Here is a 20,297-nt window from a genome sequence, read left to right as displayed (position 1 = left end):
CACAGCCTACCTCAGAGACTTCAGGAAAGCAGCAATACATCTATAATTAAACTCAAGCTCTCAATCTCTTACACGCCCCTGTACAATATGCAATGTCCTTTATGTGTGTTTACATTTCTTTCCCCATCTACCTAGGATACAGGATATCTCTATTTCCTGTATATCACTGTAACCTTGCACACCTCACAAAGATCTCTCTTTAGGTCATTTGACTGATTGTTTGTCATCCTATTTCCATATTTTGTAACTCTCTCACTATTTGTCTCTTTATTGCTCTGGAACAGCAGTGAGCAGGTTTCCCACGAACCACTGAATTTCTGCAGAGCAGGGCAGTTGTGATCCTGGGGGCCTAGACACCTTTGGTTTCCACTCATCCTTGACTCAGGGTTTTATTAACTTCCAGGGTATTGGCAGAAACCTTTTTCAGCCCTCCCAGACCTGAGTTGAAGAGCCAGGCTATTGACATTCCATGCTTGGCGGTATACTAGTGAGCCATTGGAAGATGGCATATGAATTCTGTCATAAGATACTGGCACCCTTGATTTTTATTGTTTCTCTTTAACAAACTGTTGCAAGGATTATTGGTTGCGGTAACACTCCTCGTGACAAGAGATGGGCACAGAACCAGTTGCAAGAGTTGAAATCAAATGAATTTATTCAGACACGAAAAAGGGAAATTAGGTACACGGATAAAACCCGGACTAGAAAACAAAGGGTTGCAATCTTGGCACTTGTAAAAACAAGCAAATGGAAAGAGGGCCATAGGATATTAATAAAGAATATTGAGGACAGACCTCAGAGGAAATACGGTAACAGGCTATTTCAGGCATAATTCAGTGATGCAACCAATACATGTAACACTCACAAACTCAAATGGTAGCTGGTTGTATAATTGACAAGACGCAAACAGTAAAGGAAGTCCTACACACACCCGTGATTAAACCCCGATTAGTGACAGGTGTGAGGGATAATGAGACGTAAGTGAAGGGTGCGTTTGATTCGTGTGCCCAATATCCCCGGGGAGGACGAACGCCGCTGCCCGGAGGGAGGTGGAGTGGCTGCCACCAGCGGACCCGAACGGGGAACCGTCACAAAAAGTTTTTCAGGGGTCCCATAATGGGCTGTGCATATTGACTCGGCAATGTCCAGGGTGGATGTTGGACAGGGTTGTTCCCTGGCAACTCCTGTGGTGGGCCAGGCCCCTCCAAGCTCAATTGTAGTGGTTGTTCAGAAAAGGCACACTCCTCCCAAGTGTGAATTCACCGGCAAATACCTCCTGGGTAATTAAGTACAGTATAGGACGTTATAGGTAGCAGAACGGCTTGGCGAGAGATGCGTCGGATGACATTGCTCAATCGTCAAGTCGACCCCAAACCTGTGGGGTTTGCTGTGATGAGGCATCATTTTGAACTGGACATCACAATATTAGGAGGGGTAAAAAAAATTGGGTCAAGAAAATCAAATACCCTGTAGGCACCTGCAATTTAGCGCTAGTAGTATACATTTAACTTCCAGAGAATCATTTGCTTCCAGCTAAATGTATTTGAATAATGAATTCCATGTATTCAAAAAATTATTATTGAATGGACTTTTATTGAGCATATGAATTTTATTAGTTACATGCACAGTTTACTGCCAGCATAAAATGTTAAATGCTTGTGTGCTATTACAATATGTGATCATTCAAAGTCAAATCAGAAATAACTGGTAGTTAGAAGGTAGCCTGTAATTAGACTGATACATAATAGGATATATACATCTACAGTGTGCAGTGTCACAAATACACACAGTTGAATTAATAGTATTAGTATAGCAGCTTTGTGTGCGTGCGAGTTCCGACTCTGGCCCAACAGACTACAGTCTAACACAAGTCCTTATCACCCATTCCTTAAATAAATGTCTTGGATTGTCTGATGTTGGGCTGTTCCCCCTAAGGCTATTGCTGTTTTTTTTTTATGTTATAGTGGTTTATTCTAATATTAACTATTATTATTATTCATGTTATATACAGGCTTGACAAGCCTGTTTTTTTGCCTGTCGCTCCTTTTTCCTGCCATGCTTGTGAATAAGAGCCAATGGATAAGTAGTATGGCTGGCATCTTCCAGAGGCAGACAGATTAGTCAAGAGGCATATGGAAAGATCTACTGGAGATTAAAGGACTTGCAAATGCTACACTAGGGCCTTGAAGTCTGTCCCTTTCTTAGCTTGAAGCGCTTCATACCACAAGAAGACACTGAGCAGTAGCAAAATGTATTTTAAGTGGTTTCGCAGGTACTGCTTTGGTAGTTGGATTGTAGCTCTTCATTTTCTGAAACACATCCAGAATTCTTGACTGGAATGAAAGATATGACAAACGTCTTATTCATCGAAGGGAGGACGGGGCATGCATTCAGTTCCTAAATGTGCCAATCAAGAAAAGCAAGATTTTAACCCATTTTACTCTGATATTGTATTCTATACGAGAAACCTATATGAAGAATTACCCCTAAACTAGACTTGTGTGTAGACAGTTGGTCAAGTATTTCACACTACCAAGGCAAGGGGTATAGCAATTCTGAATGTGGCTTTTTATTTCCTTCCCAAAAAAACCCACTATTGCTGAGAGAGAAGGTCCTTATGTAATCATAAAGAGAACAATCTGACGTTACCCTACTAAATATCTATGGACCAAACTCTTGCCTTACTTTAATAAAATAGTCATAAAGCGCCCCCACCTACTCTAGTTGAGGTTTCCATCACAACTATAATAAACAATGCAAAGATCCAGAAGTTGGTTCTGTTTGCCGGATTTCTCTGCTCAATAGAAATACATAAATATTAGGAAAGATTCCAATTTGTTGGCGGATGAACAAGGCCGTTCTGATCAGCCACTTGTCCCTAACAGAAAGTGTGGATTTGCCATTATATTTCTTGGGAACAAGGCCTTTGACCAAGTTGAATGGTTTAAATTATTTGCATTCTCACAGAAATGCCAGTTTCTATAGAAGAACCATTGACAATGAATACCCACTCAACAATCATTTATTTAATCTTTTAAGTAGGACTAAATAGGGTTTCTCATTGTCCCTGTTAATTTTGGCTTTAACATTAAGCTTCTAGGCCAAGATATTAGATCAAACAAAAAAATATTTTTAACAATTATAAATAAAGTGTATCTGTAATTGGCTGACATTCTGCAACATGTAGATAACCCTCAATCTAATATCCCTGCCATAACAGATAAATCAGTTTGGTGCCTACAGAATTGATTGGAATAGCAGTGAACTAATGTCTGTAAAGATAAAGGACCCCTAATGGTTAGAACATCTTCATTTTTAGATTTCATTTTAATAAATTGTATGACATTGCCAGCAGAATGATTTGATTCCATTTGCCTAAAATAATAATGTCCTCTTTGACTATTCTGTCTAGAACACTTGGTTTCTGAAGATGTATTCTTCCCTTAGATACTGCAAATTATCCAGCCAGACAGCTACTAAGTGAGCTCCAACGGACCTGATTGCTTGGATGGCCATGGCCATCAATCAGAATTATTCTCAGGGGCTCAGAGAGCTCTTTTGATCTTGGCGTGATGTTTTACCATAAACCTGTTTAATTAAGACCAAATCAGGTTTTTGGTCTTTATGTGAAGAAGGGCCCTCTCATTCATTTTGTAAACATTTGAACCTGTTTTGTTGAAGCTGATTCTAGCTATTTGATGGGATTATAAAAGTAGGGGTGTAAATGGCAAAGTGTATTTTCTCAAATTCTTTGCTCAGATTAAGAAACCTTTGTCAATGGAATTGTTTTTTTACACTGTCAAGCTGCTGTGTGGACAAATACCCAAGTGAAATGACATACACCGATGGGAAGTGGGAAGTGTTTAAAAAGAAATGTAAATAAAAAAATATTGTGCTATATTGTGTGATTAACACATTCTACACTCTCTCTTCCCCTGCCCATGTTTTCTCTCTCTTACTCCCATCGACTCTATCTATTTACCCATCTTTCCTGCCCCCCTCCCTCCCTCCTCAGCTCTGATATTGCTTTTCTACCTGGTCTTCTACGGCTTCCTGGCGGGAATGTTCACACTCACCATGTGGGTCATGCTGCAGACACTGGATGACAACATTCCTACGTACCGCGACCGAGTGGCTAGTCCAGGTGATGTATTACACTACAATGAAACAGACACTAAACCTAAACAGAGCAGTGCTCAGACTGGAATTAACCCGCATGTTTCCACCTCTGGCTCTTTCTCTGCGTCTCTCTCTCTCTTCCACCCTTTCTAATTGTGGCCTTCTCTCTCACACACTGTGTTCCCTATTTCCTGTCCCTAAAACTTAGCTTTACCCTAATACTGACCGTAACCTAAACCTAACCTTAACCTAAATAACCTAACTTTTGTGCCTGAACTTAATCTAGACCACATGCCTAACCATGCCACCTAAACAAAATTTTTGTTTCATAATCAAGGATGACTGTAAAACCTCTAAACACACACACACACACACACACAAGTTTGTATAGCTACCCTCATGGGGACCAGAAAATAGAAATTGCATGCTCCCTTGCCCTAATCTTAACCCTAAACCTAACCCTTACCCTAACCTTAACCTAACCCTAATCTTACCCTAACCCTAATCTTACCCTAAACCTAACCCTAACCTTAACCTCAATGAAGTAACATTTATGTCTAAAGTTTACCTAGATGTAATGCCTAACCTTAATGTGAACTTTAAACTCAATAAACTCTCATGTTATCCTAGAGGGTCTGAACTTTAAACTCCCATGTTATCCTAGAGGGTCTGAACTTTAAACTCCCATGTTATCCTAGAGGGTCTGAACTTTAAACTCCCATGTTATCCTAGAGGGTCTGAACTTTAAACTCCCATGTTATCCTAGAGGGTCTGAACTTTAAACTCCCATGTTATCCTAGAGGGTCTGAACTTTAAACTCCCATGTTATCCTAGAGGGTCTTAAGAAGATCTGTCACACCTGAGATGCAGGAGCCAAAAAGTCACCAGATGGAAATGAGACAATCTCCACATACATCGTATCAATGCACATTCACATTGAGATTTCAATCACATTACCTAAAGCACCTTTATACATTTGCATTTCCATCGATCCCGATTGTTTAGAGATCCTTTTTCTCATTCCCAAAATCATAGAGGAAGACACCAAAAACGTGACCCCAAAAAACAGAAGGACAACAGCAGGGTCAGCCTGGTCACGCACACCTTCAGTCCATCTGGTTTGAACAGGACTTCGAGGCATAAGTGGCAACGTATTGGTGTATTTTATTTTAGGAACGTCAGGGTCACAACCGAGGGTCATTTTGACATTTGGTTTTGCATCAGCATTTCTTTACTAATGTCAGTCGCTCCATAGGGGGAGAGTTAGTCATGTACATTTTTGGATTGGTTGTACTTTTTAAATGTCTTATCATGGCTAAATTAATAAATCACTGCTTGGGATGCACTTGTATATCTGTATACCAGCGATCAGAATCTTCCAATGTAGGCAAGCGACACAAGAATCTGTATTGACCGATGCTTTAAAACGGCTGACTTTTCTATCGATCGTGCTTTGGCCAGAATGTGCCCAAGAAAGGTTTCTTATGCTTTTTTTAATACAAACTGTGATGCAATAATGTAGCGCCACTCTGCTTTGTTGTTTCCCTTGCTTCAAGGGGGTTGCCACTAAAATGTTTTACCTTGAAGTGGGGAGCACCCTAGTCCAGATCTTGCTTAGCCCCTCAGAAGTCTAGATTTGACCCATGGGTTCATCGCAGCAGCTGCTGTACTGTAGATGACAGGCAGCATTGGTTGTTCATCCTGTCTTCTGTGCAGACTTGTTGCCCACTAGTAGACCCTCTTGGCATGGGTAGCTCGCCACTGGGCTCTCTCTTATGTCTGTCCTGTTAATTTCCTTGGCTAGTTAGTGGCATGTGCATTCTCCGTTTACATGAAAACAGGGGGAAACGAGAAGATAGAAAACTGCTTAGAAGTTCACTGGTTGGCAACTTTGATGTTGTTCAATGCGTTGCCCTCACTCATTCGTATGTGTAATAACATAATAAGCACTCAAGACACATAATGAGTAAAATAAACTGACAGGAGACAGAATGGTTACTAGCTGCCATTGCAGCAATAAGACGAAGCTCCTGCATACAGGAAGCCTGTTGGTTGGCGTGTAACCTCACACTGTGCAGTGTCTTGGACTCTGCTGCCATGACCCATTTTGAATCCACGGCTTAACAGAAACTGCGGATGGGGATACCAAAAATATGCAGGCACTCAGGGAACGAACAGACAAGTCAGACCGACCGCACAATTGTCAGTGACCGGTGTTGTTATTGTTGAGAGAACTACTTTAAAGCCACTGGATAATACTGTAGAAAAGCTCAGGGGCATTAGTAACGTGGGAGAGTGGAAAAATAATTCCTCGGTCAGATATGTGATTCTGTGAGTGACATAGCAGAGGTTTTGCGTGGGCGCCTGTTGCCGCGAGTGTAGCAGCCTCCAGCTGCCCCACCAGTACGGCACCCATCTGTGGTCCCCGCAGCTTGTCTTCATCTCCACAGCCCGGACAGAAGCTGTCATTCAAACAAACTCCTGTCCTTTAGGTTCACTAGTGTTTTTGTCATCGTTATATAGGGCTAGCACCAAATTGGGGTTATTAATGAAGCGAATGCAAACAGCGCAATGACTGGGTGCCTATAGGAACTGGTTTAGTTAAAAGAAAAACTTTCTGTTCTTTACATATATAATTGCAATTTAAAAAAGCCTGTTTGAAGAACCATCTAAACAGCCCAAATTAACTCCTGCCATTATGACCATGGCTTCTGTAGCTACCTTCACCTCCCTGGTTTGGGGACCTAACATACAAAGACCTGTATCACATATAGTGTATATGACATGTACCACAATCTATTGGTGTTCCCCAGTTTATTGTTTTGGCTGAGACAGAACATTTGTTTTACACATAGACACTAATGAACACAGACAGAAACATACACTAACAAATTTTGATATTCCCCTTTAATTATCTTTTTTATTCCCTTTTGACCAGTCAGATTGAATGTTTGATCTCAACAATCAATACTTAATGTTCATTGAGAACATTAAGCTGATTACTAAATTCAAAAATCTAGGAATTCTTATTGCTTTGACAGCATACTTTCATCTGGCCTGTGTTAATAACATTTGTGAATACTTGCCTTAGCTAATACAGTACACAGAGAAATTAAATACTCTCCACAACATAACATAAAAAAGATACAGGCTTACATTATAAGGCTTTATTATATTAACAACATTAGGAAATATGCTGGTTAAGGTTATTGTTGGCGTTGTAGCTGATATGTTGGATGTAGACTGCCTTAGTGTGACAAACTGGATGTAGACTGCCTTAGTGTGACAAACTGGATGTAGACTGCCTTAGTGTGACAAACTGGATGTAGACTGCCTTAGTGTGACAAACTGGATGTAGACTGCCTTAGTGTGAAAAACTGGATGTAGACTGCCTTAGTGTGACAAACTGGATGTAGACTGCCTTAGTGTGACAAACTGGATGTAGACTGCCTTAGTGTGACAAACTGGATGTAGACTTCCTTAGTGTGAAAATCTGGATGTAGACTGCCTTAGTGTGAAAAACTGGATGTAGACTGCCTTAGAGTGACAAACTGGATGAAGGCTGCCTTTGTGTGACAAACTGGATTTGATCTATGGTCATCTGGGTTCATGGACACGGTTGATGTGACATGTTTCTCCTCTGTCCTCAGGTTTGGTGATCAGGCCTCTGTCCTTGGACATCGTCTTCAATCGAACTGACCCTCTGAAGTATAGCCAGTACGTCCAGCATCTGGATCATTTCCTTCAGCGTGAGTGACGGAAACCCTCTCAGTCCGATGCTACCATGTAAATAAGGATCCTGTGGTATGAATGACGTTTTTTTAGGTCACCCTGAGTGTGTTCTTTTGTTGGGTTCCCCGTCAGAATACAACGACACTGTGCAGGAGAAGAACGATCTGTGCATGGTGGGAGAATACACAGAGCAGGACGATGTGGAGGAGAAGAAGGTGTGTCAGTTCAAGCGAAGTATTCTGCGGCAGTGCTCTGGCCTATCCGACACCAGCTTTGGCTACCGGGACGGCCAGCCTTGTGTCCTCCTCAAGATGAACAGGGTGAGTCGTGCCCCCCCCCCTTCTCCCACCCGCCTTGGTTGGTTCTGCTTTGCCTGAATCAATCAATAAGTCAAATGTATTTTATGAAGCCTGTTATACATCAGCAGTTGTCATCAAGTGCTTTTACAAAACACCCGGCCTGAAACGCCTAAGAGCAAGCAAAAACATTTAATGCACTGTCAGGAGAAACACCCTAGTAGGGTCCACTTAAGTAAAACCCATTGACTGGAGCATAAACGTCAGCTATTAGATTTATAAGCTAACACAAGTAGTTTGCCTACAATATGAAATAGGTTTATAAATAGTGTTAGCGCAATTGCTAACTAATGTTAGCACAATGACTGGAAGTCTAACCGCTACCATGTGGGTTATGAGATCAGAGGATTTTGGTATTTGTAGCCAATATGATGACCTTATTAAGTGATAGTTTGACGATCAGATGAGAAAATATTGACTTGCAGTCTTTATGACATGCCAGGTGATACATTTTGATCAAATTGGCCCACAGAGATCATACGCTAATAGTAATAATAAAAATTAAAAAAGAACATGCCTAGAGGGTTTAGTAGTGGGCAATGAGAAGGCATAATAATTGGTATTATTTTTATCACTCCAAATGTATGACAGAAACAACTGCTCTGTGTTACAACATTTTGGATTCGATTTTACATTTAGTGTGGCCACAGGATGTGCAGACTCTCAACATTGATTTGAGGGTATTTTCATCCATATCAGATGAACCATTTAGAAATGATGGCAAGTGTGTCTGGACAATTGCCTTTGCCTTTTCTCATTAGGCAGATGTATTTGGTTCTGTCTGTAGTGCATGCACAAGAGAACTGTCAATGTCTAGCCTCAATATTAGGCGTTGAATTTGCATTTGGAGTCCGTTGCTGCTGTCTCTACAACATAAGTCAAGTTGGTCATTATGAGGCAGACAAAATATACAAAAATAGATCCCAGGAAGTAGAAAACAAACTACAGTCCAACAGATCAGTAACACCCCAGGAAGTAGAAAACTAACTACAGTCCAACAGATCAGTAACATTCCAGGAAGTTGGCAACAAACTACAGTCCAACAGATCAGTAACACTCCAGGAAGTTGGCAACAAACTACAGTCCAACAGATCAGTAACACTCCAGGAAGTAGGCATAGATGTGTCAATGAAGAAAAATCTTGTTTGCTTAGGTACAACCAAGTGCCTCTAAACTCACTGAATTGCACTTCATCATGCAGCAGCACAAGGACCCCTTAATTTGAGTAATCATTGGATTAAAAGAATATGCGACAAAGTACCAAAAATTATATTTAATGTTAATCAGTCCAAATACTTGTAGAACCCTTAAATGTGAGGGACCTGGTAGTATATCTACAAAAAATATTAAATGTTTAATCTGATATGGATAAAACAAAATACCTTCAAGTTAAAGCGCGCACTTTAACCCAATTGTCATTGTATCTGTTCTAATTCTGCGCTGTTTCACACAAGAAAATGTAATCTGCACATGTTCATGTCTGGACATATAACATTCTCATCACACCTGCAGATCATTGGACTTAAACCCCGTGGGGACCCCTACATAAACTGCACAGCCAAGGTAACGCCCTGTTTTATTTTTGCAGGCTATATTTGTGTTTTTCTTGTTGTGTTTTTGTTTGCTTGTGTGTGTGTGTGTGTGTGTGTGTACACTATGTAGGTGTGCACATGTATGTTTCTGTCTGTGTTCACACACGTGTCTGTATTTGATTTCTCTCCACGCTGCCTGTAGGGCCAGCAGTTCTCTGGTGGGTAAGAAGTCAGGTGCTAGCACCCCCACATTTTCCGGGGTCCTAGCCAATCTCCGCGCTGCTTCTGTCCACCTCTGTGATGTGGCGCTTTACCCTCTGCTGCTTTAAACAGCGTCCATGTTGTAGAGCTTTTCTAACCCAATCCCTGTAGCTATGTATGGGACTGAATCACATCAGAAAGCGCTACGGACTGAGGAAAAAAAGTCAGTATTAAAGGGGAATTTCACCATTGCTCATCGACTTAATGAACTAATTACTTATGTTAGCAACGATACATTTGTGTCATAATAATGAAACATCTCCTCACGCAACACAATCTAGAATGAGCTCATTTGAATTTTGCTCTTTCTGGAGGTATCAAACTCTGTATAGATACCATCTCCTTAGCAAATTGGTGATCAGAGAATACACTAGAAATATTATTTAGAAGACTGAAATAGAAAGAAAAAAACATTTACTCCAATGTTGATCATGACCATTCTGTGTTTTATTGCCTGGCTGTAGTAACTGCAAGCTATTTCGTTGTTGCGAGTTGAATATGTACAGTACCCCAATTCACGGATGTACCCTTATGTAGCTAGAAGAGATTAAATAGGTGAACACCAAGTTCTGGATATTCCCTTTTTTATGTTTCACCATTTTCCTAGCGGATTACCTATTGGCATAGGGATTACAAAACATTGACGTTTTTTTACCCTCAACTGTGTCGGTTATCCCACCACAGTTGCCCAAAATACCAACGTAAAAGCCAACATAACTTCTTCGAATGTAGATTTTTCAAGCAAATGTAACTTGGATTCATAAATCTGGTTGTGAGGTCTAAGAAGGATGCCACCTAAAAAACTGTTTTAAAGGCAGACTAAAACGTTCCTGAGTTGCTCGCTCTTCCGTACACGTTCTGATATACTTGGCTCCTACGGGCCAATTATGTTTGAAACTAATCTCGCCGACCTAGAATTCTCTCAAATAGGATACAAACCACCTAAGGGTCCTCGAGGGTGAAATACCCCTTTAAGTGGTTCTTGTGGTTACTTTTAGAACCCTGACTCTCACTAATGGCTCTTCCATTGTTTTCCTCCGGCTCTGACATTATAACAACCCCCCCCCCCCCCCACCCACCCCCCCAACTTCTGACTCACTCTGTCTGTGTTTTGCGCTCTCTTTCTCACCACCCCTCCTTCACTGAGAATGTTTGATTTGACATTTGTGATCTGTTTGCAGATGTGTACAGAGAAACACCAAAGATGGTGGCAAAATGAAGATGTCCCACTCAGGCTGTTAATCGTTGTTTGGTCTGCTTAAGGGGTGGCACTCCTATAGGCGCCAATGTATTAGCGGCTGAGTCTGGTCTAGTCAGTCCAGTGGGTATGAACCAGAAAACAAAATTAGAGTGGGATATCTTGCTTCCTGTTCCATCTCTGGAAACACTGCTAATGTACACTGCTTTTCAGAGGAAGACAGAGGCTTGAGTTTTTTTTTTAAAACTCATGTATAACTGGTGTTTTAGCTCTCTCCATCTATTTCCCTCTGACGCCATTCCTCTCCATTGTAGACCATTCTAATGATCACAGAACATTTTAAAGCATGTAAGATGGCAGCATCTTACTAGTGCGATGCAATGCACTTTGTGGCATCCCACGGGTGCTTTGGATTCTTACTGTCAACAAGTACTCCATTTGTTTTAATGCTCCTTGTAACAACGCCGTCTGATGCAACAAAAGCTCGAGATTTGTTACGGAAGGCCGATTTGCTGAGGTAGTGAGTGACCCTGTCTTAGCTCTGTCTTAGTATCGATCAAACTAAACTCAAACTCATTGATTAAACTGAACTGAACCCCCTTTCCAATCCTCCAGACCCCTGCAGGCGTGCAGAACACCACACACTGTCCAAGCTCTGTGTTACTGAAATGTTGCACTGTAATAGTTATCTTGTGCAAAAACATGGTGTGTTTTGCTGCTGTTTAAATATTTCTGTGAATTACCTCAGGCGTACAAATCCTTGTGTTCTGCATGTGCCATCTCAAAAACAGAGACAAATGCTGTCCGGGCTAATGTATGTAGACTTGTAGTTAATCTGTAGTTAACTTTTGTTTCACCTTTGCCAGTACTTAATTATTCAGACTATATATTTTTAAACTAATTTGTTCTGTTGCTATATGCTGTGACTGGGAAAGTCATATTCACGACATACAAATGCCTACCCTGTGCATTTAAATCTGTGAGTGGAAATGAATGGGTGCACACATTCAGGGAGGTGCTGTTTGTCTCAGGTGGTAGAGCATGATGCTTGCAATGGAAAGGTTGTGGGTTTGTTTTCTATGGGGTCAAGGACGGGCGCAATGAAAATGTTTTAGCGCTCACTATCGTACGTGTGGATAAGAGTTTCTGCTAAATGACATACATTCAAATAGGGAAAGGAGGGACGCTAGTTTCTATAGTATCTTTTTGTATGGTTAAATGTGTTTTAGTATACTTTTACATGGTTAGATGTTAAAATATCATATTTGTAAATGGTTCAATGTTTTATCATATATTTCTTTATGGTAAGATGTTTTATAGTACATCTTTATATGGTTACATGTTTAGAGTATATTTCTATATGGTTACATGTTTATAGTATATCTTTATATGGTTACATGTTTTATAGTATATTTCTTTATGGTTACATGTTTATAGTATATTTCTTTATGGTTACATGTTTATAGTATATTTCTATATGGTTACATGTTTAGAGTATATTTCTATATGGTTACATGTTTAGAGTATATCTTTATATGTTACATGTTTATAGTATATCTTTATATGTTACATGTTTATAGTATATCTTTATATGTTACATGTTTATAGTATATTTCTATATGGTTACATGTTTATAGTATATTTCTATATGGTTACATGTTTATAGTATATTTCTATATGGTAAGATGTTTTATAGTATATTATTTTATGTTTAGATGTTCGTATTGGACATATCTATATAGTTAGATATCATTTGTAAAGGGCCATGTGGTTGTGTAGGCCGCCCATCTCAACTCAGTGACACAGAACCATCTGGTGGAAGTTAGTGTGAGTGTGAGTGTGTGTGTGTGTGTGTGTGTGTCGATGTGTGGTAACTACATTGTGTGTGTTGGTTCTTTCCAGGCTCGGTGCAACTTGTTCTGAAAAGCTCTGAGAGTCATGGAGGAAGTCTAGTATGTTCCCAGTGAATTTCTATGTGTGTTTTTATTTTGTTTGTGATCTCACACTTCCTCCTCTACCACCTCCTCTTCCACCTCCTCTTCCACCTCCTCTACCACCTCCTCTACCTCCCAGGGGAGAGAGAGCCCCTTGCTGATGAATTACTTCCCAGCTGAGGGGCGATTCGATAAGATGTACTTCCCTTATTATGGGAAAAACCTGCATGTAAGTACATAACACTAGATACACACATTACAGGAACCTGTCAGGGAATTCCGCTCGAGATCGAGTGCAGAAGGACTGATTACATTGGACCGTTATCGAGGCAGTCTGGGAAAAACAGAATCATGGAGAACAGGGGAAACAGACTGAATTGGGGTAGACTATATTCAGGCGCTGAGCGGAAAATGACGTACTTTTTTGTTTCAAAATGTATATAACCTTATATTTTACCAGAGGAAATGAATAAAACAAATTACGAAACATTACAAACAAGACTTACGCATTCATGACGCAAGAGCACCGTTGTCGTCAGTCCGAAGAAACCCCCCAAAAAACGACGTTATACAAATGCACACTTAGTGGCGTTCCTTGTTTGCATGCGTGTGGATGTGTTCTTGTTCGTGCATCTGTGTATGAACGGTTCCTCCCTCTCTCCCTGTGTTCGCCAGCCGACATACGTTCAGCCTCTGGTCGCGGTCAAGCTCCTGCTAAACAAAGAGGACTACAACAACGAGGTGACCGTGGAGTGTAAGATCGAGGGCTCCGACCTGCGGAACAGCGACGACCGCGACAAGTTCCTGGGACGTGTGACGTTCAGGGTCAACGTGATGGAGTAGTGCTTCAGGAAATCCACCAAAACAGCGCAATGGCGATTCAGCGTGTAATCAATGCCCCCCCCCACCCTCCGACATTGAACCGTCCCCCCTTCACTTTCACCTCCCCCCCGACCAACCCCTCGTCCCCCGTCCCCGTCCCCCCTCCACAACCAGGACTAGGCCCTGTTCCCTTGGCGACTGGAGAGGTGAATCAGGGGAAGCTACGGTAGCATGGTGGTGTGCTTCTTATATTTGTTTTAAAATCCCGTTCCTATCCCTGTCAGTGACTCCTCCCACTCCCCCATCCCCGCCTGCCTATTGGCCCTTTACACCATTAGATATACAATAAACTACCAACATGTTCTGCCCTTGAAACAGACATCCGAGACACCTGTCACCCCCTGCCTCCAGTGACGTCAGTGGTGATGTAGCGACATCGTGCCAGAGTAGGGACCTGTATATAGTTGTATTTGGAGCATCGAGTTGATGTGGTATTTGTCCTGTAGTGCTGTGAAGTCTGCTGTCTGTGACGTGATGTTTCTCTATGTACATACTTGATGGATATAAACACTGTTTCTGTCTTTATCTCACTGTCTGAAAGATGTAAGAAATCAAACTAAGAAATAGATAAATAGCTGTAATTTAAGATTATTGATTAAAAGAGTACATTAAGGATAAAAATGCCCAAAAAAAAATATATCTGCTTATACTTCAACTGACCTGTCCAACATCTAAGGGAAGTGATTTTTACAATCCTGCAGGACCTGTGCTTTGTACAGATGCCTTAAAGTCTGTATGAGAACACATTTGAAATAAAGACGATTTTAAAGAAATGTCTGAGGTTATGTCTGTTTACTTTCATTGGAGCTGTCCTGCACTGCCATGTAATGTAATTCCCCCTGACGTTCTCAAGTGTTCACACGCAGCAAGAACAGAACAGGTAGCTTTGAATGGGCTCCTGAGCTGAATGTAGAGTTGAATGCTGCCCTCCCATGGTCAAACATCCCTCATCAAGGTCTGCTGGTGGAAAACGATTCATCTGTTCCAACATCTTCGACCATGCTGCAGGCTTACAGTTAGTTTTTATCTTTTACATTTCTTCTTAATTTGAATGATCATTAGCATTACAATTTGGATTTCATGTTGCGCATTTCAACCGAGTTCATGAGTTATATGACAGTTTTGGCTATTTCGTTTCTGAATATCTACTGGGGAGTTAAGACTCCGTTCAGTCAAACGTGCTTTGCCGTTTTTGACAAGTAGCTTTTTTACATAGTATTACCATGGTGACCACTGACAGACTGGTCTTGGGTACTGAATGGAAACAGTATTACCATGGTGACTCACATGTATGCCTTTTCAGAATTAGAAGCGTGTGGGTATGGTATGAATGTTATAATTATAGATTGTAAACTATATTGCTATAGCTGGTTTGAATGAATCCCAACCATACTTTTAGAGTGGCCATGTCTCAGCCACTTTAAGTGAAGTGGACGGCACTTAGCAGCAGATAAAACAGGGCCAGAAGGTGGCCACTATGTGTGTGAATGTGTGTGTATTTGTCTGTGTGGGTTTTTTCTTAAGTTATTGTTTGAGTGCGTGAGTGCGTGCGTGTGTGTGGTTGCTCACCACACACTGACTCAACACACTATCAGCTCTTATCTTTGGGTACTGGAGGCTGGAGCCAGTTCAACAGGTCTTATCAGAGCCCACTGGGAAGGTTCTAGCACGGGTTCAATGCACCAAAACCTTACAGACCGAAGAGGATTTGCCCTGTAACAGGTGACAGAGGTTCCTGTGTGGTCCTTCGCTGCCACTGATGGACCACAGACAGAGCCTTGTGTCCCTGGAGGATCAGCTGAGGTGTCCCGTGTGCCTGGAGGTCTTTGCCGAGCCCCTGATGCTGCAGTGTGGCCACTCCTATTGTCGGAGCTGCGTGCGCTCCATGACCATGGACCCCCTGGGGCAGCTGCAGTGTCCCGTGTGTCGCTGCGCGGTGGACGGAGACAGCCCCTCGCCCAACGTCAGCCTGGCCAGGATCGTGGACGCGCTGCGAGAGCTGAGCGGGCCGGAGGGGACCCAGCCGGAGAGCTGCCCCGAGCACCACAACCCCCTGAGTCTGTACTGCGAGGAGGATCAGACGGTCATCTGCGGGATCTGTGGGAGCATCGGTGCTCACCACGGCCACAAAATCACCCCGGTGTGCAGTGTCTACAGCCGCATGAAGGTCAGCGCCCGCGCGCCGCGTCCCAACACTCACACAGTCACCGCTCAGGTTGCGGCTCGTTCTTGATCGTTCATAACCACTGTTAACGCAACAAGCCCGGGCCTGGCAACTGAGTTGGGCTCTGTCTGAAATCCTCATTGGAAATGAATGGCACATTATAGTTTTTATTTTTTATTTTTTTTATGCTGTACCTGAATTGAGTTAATGGGAACTGAATTGATTTTAAACTCTGAGAGACCAAGGAAAGAGGGAAGCAAATATGCCTGCTGTCTTTTCTGTTACGGTATCATGTTTTGAACAATTGCCTTGTTCAAAACCTGTTGCATTCCTACTTCCACTGACATGAACATTGACATAGCCGATAAAGATCACTTAAAAGCTTTCTGTTGATTGCAACCTCAAATAATGTTTGCTAGAACCACTTTTTATGATAACATCACCTTGCTCCAAAGTCTTTGCATGATTGTTAAAGGGAGAGTTCACCCGAGTAATAATTATGCATATTTATTTATCGAACTTCTATTTATTCAGGGGAAACCCCTTAAGAACAGGGTCTCTTTTACTGTTGTATTTTAATTTTATCATGATTTCCCAAGGAGGATATTTCCTGCTTGATGACAGACTTTCAGACACAGAAGCGGAAGCTGGAAGAGCAGATTTGTAAAATGGCCTACAACAAATCCCGCATCACTGTGAGTGGAAGCTCCTTGACCCCTTTGGACACCTAAAGAATGTTCCTTATTAACATAATTAGTACCAGTCCACAGCATTCCTACTGCAGCACGTGTGGCACTGTTTTCATGAGGATGAAACATATACATACTGAAAAAGCCATTGCACAGAATCAGCTGTGTCTTTCCTCCCTCACCAGTATGCACACAAAATAAACCTGCACTTGAAGATGTACGGTACACATGTGATTGTGCCTGGCCCTCTGCATTTCCAGAATGAGTCAGACGTTTTGAAGTGGGTGGTGCGTAAGGAGTTCGGTGAGCTGCGGCGCTTCCTAGAGCTGGAGGAGTCAGGGTTCATGCAGCGGGTGGAGAGCAAAGCTGCGGGCCTCATCTCCTCCATCCAGAGCCAGGCCGATGACCTCACACACACTCTGGCCAAGTTCCAGGAAGCAGAGGGCATGTTGGAGGCTCTGAGCAATGAGAGCCACCTCGGCTTCATCGCGGTGAGTTCTGTCGTCGGGTCAGTGTGTGCAAACAGGGTTTTCTGACAGGAGCAGACGGCAGGGAGATGTACAGAGAATATACAGTAGTACATCTTCAAACCCTTCTCATTTTGTTGTGTATCACAGTGGGATTGAAATCTGTTAGTGATTTCCCTCTAAAAATGTTCTGCACAAAATCTGATTTATTGTCAATGTGGAGAATATTATTTTATTTAAACTATACAATAAGCATCAATAAAAAAAAATAATATGCCTTGATAATATTCACCACCAAACGTGTTGCATATAGCATGCATGTTTAGAAACCTTTATATTATGTCTTACTTATCACTGTATTGCCGAGATGATTATTGTGGAGTCACATCAGTATTGTTCATCTCTCCTCAGTTTTCTCCTTCACAGCATTTGAATGTTTGTTTTAACCAAGTGATATCTTGGTGTTTTCCCTGACTAGTGACCTTCCTGTCCTGCAGTTCAGTTCAGAAGGACAGCTGTATCTTTGAGGAGTACATCATCCACAACATAAATACTAACTTGAATAAGCACTCTGTGATTCTTGGTGGTTGTATAAGCACCGCTTTCCAACCAATAAGGGTCCCCAAAAACAATGTACCATGTCATGTGTGTGCCGGTTTGTGCCTGTCATCAATACCACCCACTTTTAAACTTGAAATTCCATGATTTACTGATAGTGTTTCTACTTACAGATAATGCACATATAAAAAACACTACACATCCAGACCAAAATGGGAGGTGATTTTCTTTTGGTTGATAAAAGTCCCAGACGGCATCTTTAATGTGTACTGTGCATACACGCACCACTGTATCCTCTGGTTATTGCTTCTGCATAGCTTTTTCATCTCCAGAATGTTTTGGGGGGGGAAAACTTGTCAGATAATGAAATAAGTTGTTTACTTCACTCTTCCTTCGCAGAAATATGGATCTATTGCACCAAGGTAAACATTTAAAGGTTCTTTGTGATCTACAAAACTGAAACTAAATGGAAACGATACAATGTTTTTGCCCAGTTATTTGTATGAGAGCGGCTCTTATAGGTCAAAATATATGTTGAAAAAAATAAACCTCTGAATTGGGCCGCCTGTGTAACCCCGCCTTTTCGGCTACATATCTCACACTGTGGTTAAACATACTAAAGGAAGACATAATTATTTAAATTTAATTTACACTAGTACCAACCCCGTTTTACTGTGTTCTTCCATTTTGGCCTATTAAGCACAAGAGATTTTCTTCCCACAGATTTCGAGAATGTCAGCAGAAACAGCAGAGAGAGGAAAAAATATATAGTTCCATCAACTTCAAACCAGGTTTCAATCACAACGACATCAAGATCTCTGTGTGGAAACGTTTACACAGGAGGGTCCTGCCAGGTAAATGACTGTTTATACAGGTAGTCTAATTGATTCAGGCATTCAAATGATTGGCACCCCAGTGGATCATGAATTAAATCAAACCTGCATTCATATTCAAACATGTATAGTACATGCTCACTGGATTAAAAAATGGTATACAATAAAAGTCTCTGGACCTAAATCTCATTACAAATTATATTTAATAAGTATATTCTAATAAATATATTATATATTTTTTTATATTTAATAATTAACTTAAATCATCAATGAAGCACAACATATTTCACATTCTGGAAATTTACAACGTAGTGTATTGCATTATTTTACACTGCCTTTTTGCTAATCTTTATCAAAGGTGCCAAACATTTTGGAGCTCAATGTAGGTAGAACTAAGAGACACAAGTCAGAGAAACGGAGCCAGGGTTCGTACTCACACTGGGTGGTGACGCATATGTATGCTTCACGCTGCAGTATTTACAAGCCTCACCCCCAACATTCACCATTTAAATTTTGCCCTCAACTTCCACAATAGACTAGTCAAGGGCTCATTGATTAGTTGCCAATTTGATGCAGGTGTGTAAGCCAATACAGTAAATGGGATGGCCACAGGAGAAGCTTGAGAACCAATTCATTAGAGCAGCCTCAGAGTTTTCCATTAACACTGTTAGTCAGACACACGGGAGGTTTCAATCCAAGTAAGATCCTGCTCCAGGACAGTAGTAATTACATGCTGTTTTTGCTGTGTTTGTGTGCGTCTATTTCTATGGCGTTTCTTTTCCATTCTCTCCGTCTCTCTTGCATTATCTGCAGCTCCAGAGGGTCTGAAGTTTGATCTCCTCACAGCTCACCCCATGCTGGAGCTCAGCCAGGGGGACACTGTGGTGGAGTGCGGCACTCTCCTGAAGCGCCTCGCCAACAACCCTGAGCGTTTTAGCTACAGCTACTGTGTGCTGGCCACCCGGGGCTTCTCCTCCGGGAAACACTACTGGGAGGTGTTTGTGGGAGACAAGCCCAAGTGGCGCTTGGGGATCATCAAGGGCACCGCCGACCGCAAGGCCAAGCTCCCCAAGAGTCCAGAGAGCGGTGTGTGGCTGATTGGCCTCCGGGAAGGCCGCGTGTACGAGGCCTTTTCCAGCCCACGCGTCACCCTGCCCCTGGTCACTCAGACCAACAGGATCGGGGTGTTCCTGGACTACGAGGGTGGAGTGCTGAAGTTCTACAATGCAGACAGTCCAGATGAGCTGGAGGTCATCTATACTTACAGTACAGAGCTGCAGGGTAAGGTCTACCCGCTGATTGATGTGTGCTGGCATGAGAGGGGGGCCAATAAGCAGCCCATTTCTCTGCCTCAGACCCACAAGGAAAGATAAGTGGTTGTTTTTCTCCATTAAGTCAAACACTATACCTGACAATGAGTCACAAAGGCAGACATTGACAAGCAAAGCAATCGGAAGTTATAATGAAGCAATGGGCAATCCTTACTGTAACCACATGGTGGCAATACTGTCCATAATATTGTCCACAGCCCTCTATGGACCAGGACGTTTGATAATTTTGATGATCAGTAGT

General features: G+C 41.9%; 2 protein-coding genes across 2 annotated transcripts in view; both read left to right on the top strand.

Annotated features, from left to right (window-relative positions):
• Positions 1–14,787, top strand: part of tfdp2 (transcription factor Dp-2) — a 71,121-nt gene extending 56,334 nt beyond the window's left edge. Inside the window, exons 16-21 of the mRNA XM_010898508.3 lie at positions 4,016–4,144; positions 7,770–7,868; positions 7,984–8,171; positions 9,720–9,770; positions 13,272–13,361; positions 13,808–14,787. Of these exons, the coding sequence (XP_010896810.2) occupies positions 4,016–4,144; positions 7,770–7,868; positions 7,984–8,171; positions 9,720–9,770; positions 13,272–13,361; positions 13,808–13,975 (725 nt within the window). The 3' untranslated portion in view covers positions 13,976–14,787. The remainder of the gene's footprint in view (positions 1–4,015; positions 4,145–7,769; positions 7,869–7,983; positions 8,172–9,719; positions 9,771–13,271; positions 13,362–13,807) is intronic.
• Positions 14,788–15,554: 767 nt separating this feature from the next.
• LOC105026816 (E3 ubiquitin-protein ligase TRIM50) overlaps positions 15,555–20,297 on the top strand; it is a 4,944-nt gene continuing 201 nt past the window's right edge. Inside the window, exons 1-6 of the mRNA XM_013135427.4 lie at positions 15,555–16,181; positions 16,778–16,873; positions 17,128–17,358; positions 18,292–18,314; positions 18,616–18,746; positions 19,539–20,297. The exon at positions 19,539–20,297 is cut by the window's right edge and continues 201 nt beyond it. Coding sequence (XP_012990881.2) covers positions 15,774–16,181; positions 16,778–16,873; positions 17,128–17,358; positions 18,292–18,314; positions 18,616–18,746; positions 19,539–20,098 — 1,449 coding nt within the window. The 5' untranslated portion in view covers positions 15,555–15,773 and the 3' untranslated portion in view covers positions 20,099–20,297. The remainder of the gene's footprint in view (positions 16,182–16,777; positions 16,874–17,127; positions 17,359–18,291; positions 18,315–18,615; positions 18,747–19,538) is intronic.

The sequence above is a fragment of the Esox lucius genome, chromosome 1 (assembly GCF_011004845.1).
Source record: "Esox lucius isolate fEsoLuc1 chromosome 1, fEsoLuc1.pri, whole genome shotgun sequence".
Classification (NCBI taxonomy): Eukaryota; Metazoa; Chordata; class Actinopteri; order Esociformes; family Esocidae; genus Esox; species Esox lucius.
The sequence above is the reverse complement of the archived record's forward strand: the minus strand, read 5'-3'. Positions and strand labels throughout refer to the sequence as shown.